The sequence below is a fragment of the Cannabis sativa genome, chromosome 6, assembly GCF_029168945.1.
Source record: "Cannabis sativa cultivar Pink pepper isolate KNU-18-1 chromosome 6, ASM2916894v1, whole genome shotgun sequence".
Classification (NCBI taxonomy): domain Eukaryota; kingdom Viridiplantae; phylum Streptophyta; class Magnoliopsida; order Rosales; family Cannabaceae; genus Cannabis; species Cannabis sativa.
In genome coordinates, this window is record NC_083606.1 from 8,329,766 (window position 1) to 8,333,935 (window position 4,170).

The window sequence follows — 4,170 nt, forward strand, 5'->3', positions numbered from 1 at the left end:
TTATTTTTTTATAATTATTTGAAAACTAAAAAATTAAAGTATTGTATCAAATATCATATAATTTAAAAATAAAACTTTTTTAGTTAAATAAATAATGTTAAATAATTTTTTTTAAATTTGTTCAAATTATTTGTGCTACTAATATGGTAATGAGTTATATTAAAAAACTAGTATTATTTTATGAATGTGTGTATATAATACGTAAATACATCAAATTATAATAAAATAAAATAATGAATAATTGAGACTTTAAATAAAAAAGATATAAGTAAAATTAGTTTAATAAAATTGTATATTAAATATGTACAAAAAATAATATATATTATATATAATATATATGTTCGGTCGGTTCTCGGTTTAATCGGTCGGTTTGCCATTGACATTAAAACCGACCATGTTAAGGAGATTTTTTTTTTTGTTTTCGATTTTTTCGGTGTCGGTTTTTTCGGTGTTCAGACGGTCGGTTTACTCGGTTTGGTCGGTTTCTTGGATTTTTTGCTCACCCCTAGCTGGAATAGAGCTAGCTACCTCTACTGAGGTGTGAAAGCCTTCTTTTGATCAGTAAGGTGGAACGTCGTAATAATTAGGAGTTATGAAGAGGATTCACTGCCATATAAAAGGGCTACCTCATTATGGTGTGACAACATCCAATTTCGGGATCAATTTAAAAAAGGCAAAAAAATGAAAAACATACCAAGGGCAGTGATTATATTTTCAATGCACACTCTAATGCCTCACAAGTGTGCACAAGTTTGTAAATCTCCTTTGCTAAATTTTTTTTTTTAAAAAAAAAAAACTCTGATTCACATTTTATGTAACTTGTCTATTTTTTTTTAACATCTGGTAAGTATTATTTGTATTTGAGACTCTAAATTCTTATCATTTTTGAAAGCATAACATGGTTATTTGTCCTTTTTATGAAACAAGGAATTAAAGATGGAGGCTTTTGAATAACTTAATTTTTGTATAAAATATTTTAGTTTCTTTGTATTTTTTTAATTTCAAAATTCATTTAAGAAAAAAGAGGAGAGTCATGTGACTTGACTTATATGGGCTAAAAAAAATTGGTCATTTGTCTTTCTTTTGGTAAGTATCAACATGTGCTTTAATTTGTAAATTTTTGATGAGTTTCCTCTTAAAATTTGATTTCTTATTCTTCATATATTTTTTTAATTGTTGATCATTATTGATTTTTCAAATCTTAATTTTTTTGGGGAAATTTTGGTTTCTTTTTGTTTTTGACCCTTATAGATAAACAAAAAGGAGGAGGACTGGTTTTAATTTAATTTTTATGGTTCGTATACTCAACGTAGGATCATTTTTCCAAGGGGAGTTGAGTTTGGTGTTTGTGTAAAACTTTTGTTAGAGTTAGCATTTTATTTCAGTTTAATGTTGTGCTTCTTAGGGGGGATTATTTGTTTGTTTTTGCTAACTTTGTTTTGTAGGTGTTTGTTAATTAAAAATATTTTGATTATCTAAAGTGCCAAAGTGGGAGCTTGTTAAGTTTTTTTTGGCAAATTAGTTGACAAAACATTTTTTTAATTAATGTACATTTTTATTGAGAAATTTAATTGATTTTATTGTGTTAATTTGATGCCAATTGCTCCTTTATTTTATGGAAAGTTATTTTCTCAGTTTGTTGCATTTGTTTGGGAAACTTGGCTTTCCTTTTTTTTTTAAATTGATGAATTCAATTTTGGTATGTTTTTATCAGATCAAATAAACTTTATTTGACAGGTTTGAATAAGTCTAAATTCGTGATTTTGGTTCAATTTGAAAAGTTTCTTTTTTGGTCCTGATCTCCTGCTGCAAAGTCCGATTCTGATGTTACAAATTAGGAAGAATTTTAAGAAAATTTTGTACAGCTTGGAAATCGTTTTTGTCACTATCTCTAGGATTGTTATGTTCTATAAATAGGACCTAGAGAGTGACCAAATATTTTTCATCTACTGGTCTCATATTTTTATATCTATCTTTGTGAGAAGAGTGTTTCATATATTAAAACCTAGAGTGTTCATCTATGTTTTGGTTTTCTTATTATGATCTCATACTATTCATAAAATAGGTTGAAGAAAAGCTTTGAACAAGTGCGAGTCTTCAAGAGATGACTTTTCTAAGTCTCATTTAAGGAGAAAGTAAGCATATATCTTCAGGAAAAGATTTGTTTAAGCCTTACTTCTGGAGGAAGTAAGCACACATCAATAGCTTAAGGGAATTCACTATTTGATTTGTTTTAGAGATCAAATTAGCAAGGTGAATTATAAAGGATTACAGCAAATCACTAGAGGGAATCTAAATTTTTTTAAGTCAATTACTTTTGTAATTTTGATACTTTACTAATTGATTTCATCCTCTGGGTGGCCCCAAGGACTAAGAGCGTTTAAAAGACCATTGATACCACATATAATTCTCTTGTGTCAAGTTATTTTAAATTCTATATTTATTTATTTTTGGTTCAAATTTGATTCTACAAATCTGTATTCTGCAGTGACAGAATTGCAATCTGTTGCTAATTCTGTCACTGTAGACTGTTACAGTTGTGTTTTTACTGTAATTTAATAAAATTATTGACATTTTCAAAAATAAAATTTCTCATCAACTGCATATAAATAATAATGATAAAAAGTTGAAGCACAATGTCATCAGAATTGTTGTGCCCTCCTTAGATTATTATTATTTCTCCAAAAGTTAAAGGAAAAGATAACATATAAGATATGCACCTAATTCGATTCTTTAAATTTTGTTTAGCTAAATAAGGTGAATCAATTCCTTGAAAAGAAACAAATATTGGTCTTTATTCTTTTGATATAACTTTTATAATGATCTAACACAAATTAAAAAAATTAGAGTGATCATGCTATATTTTCTAAATCATATCCAAATAACAGCATATTATTCCTTCCTTACTATTAATATTGTTGTGCATAAAGTATAATAGAAGTGTGTGTAAGAAAGATCATTTTTAAATCTTTCATACTTGATCGAATTTCATAAAGAATAATACAAAAACTTCATAAGTGGCCTCATGAACAGTAGTTTGATGCCATATATAGAGGATTCTTCTTTATCATGCAAAATGTTTATGAGGGTGCTTTTCATTATCTTTTTCTTTTTTTTTTTTCAAGCTATCCCATTGTCCCTCTATAAATATAATAGCTGTATTTAAAAGCATGGTAGCTCTAATCAACATCTTTAATAAATATATATATATAATTTGGTATAATATTGAAAATTAATTAATCAAATAATTAAAATTAGGTCATCATGATCATGATGAAGATCAAATACCTTGTTTGGCTCTTCTTCATGATTCTTTGCATTGCTGCTAATTCTTCATGCAAATCTGATAACCAGCTGAACAAACAACTCAAGTGTAAGCTGAGCATATATATATATATATATATATATATATATAATTATATATATATATTTTTGTTCAAAGATATTATGTATAGTTATTATTTATTACTTTATAATAATTAATAACAATATTAATTAATATTCTGTTTGTGCAGATGAGAATGGTGTAGAGATCAGTTCTGAATTATCAACCAGAGAGATCAATGACTACCATCAGAAATTAGGGTTAGCAGATCAAAGTGAAGATGGTCATGATGATGATGAATTGAATTCTGTTGGAAAAGCAAAGCAAGTGTATGGTGGAACTGGAGACATGATTAAAAAGAAGAAGAACGGCCAAAGTGCACCAACATCATCAAGCCCTAAACAACTCTTACTTGGATTTCTTCTATGTCTTATAATCTTCTTTCCATTTTGAGACTTAATTTTGGGATTCACTTGTTGTAGTTTTCATGAACAATGAAAGGTTTTCTTCCCATGTTCAAAGCTTTTAATTGTTTAGTTTTCATATGTAAAACCATTTATGTAGATATAAATAAGGGAAATTTACAAAAGTACTGGAATTTAAGTTAACTTTTACAAAAATACTGTCACACGAAAAAGTTTTAAAAATACTGTGTTTTTATAAAACACCAGTAGAACACAAAACAGAACAACTCAAAACAACAGTAGAACAACTAAAAAATACCGGTAGAACACCAGTGAAAACTTAACACAGTATACTGCAGTATGAAACTTATAAAAAAACACAGTAAAAAAGTAAAAAATACCGCTTGGCAGTATTTTTGTAAAAAATAGCAAAAGTTAATA

General features: G+C 27.3%; 1 protein-coding gene across 1 annotated transcript; it reads left to right on the top strand.

Moving 5' to 3' along the window:
• The first annotated feature begins 2,946 nt into the window (after window positions 1-2,946).
• On the top strand, window positions 2,947-3,914 carry LOC115725515 (uncharacterized). The gene is made up of 2 exons (XM_030655066.2): window positions 2,947-3,373; window positions 3,516-3,914. Exons 1-2 carry the CDS (start codon window positions 3,265-3,267, stop codon window positions 3,776-3,778), a joined length of 372 nt encoding a protein of 123 aa, XP_030510926.1. The 5' UTR covers window positions 2,947-3,264; the 3' UTR covers window positions 3,779-3,914.
• Window positions 3,915-4,170: the final 256 nt, after the last annotated feature.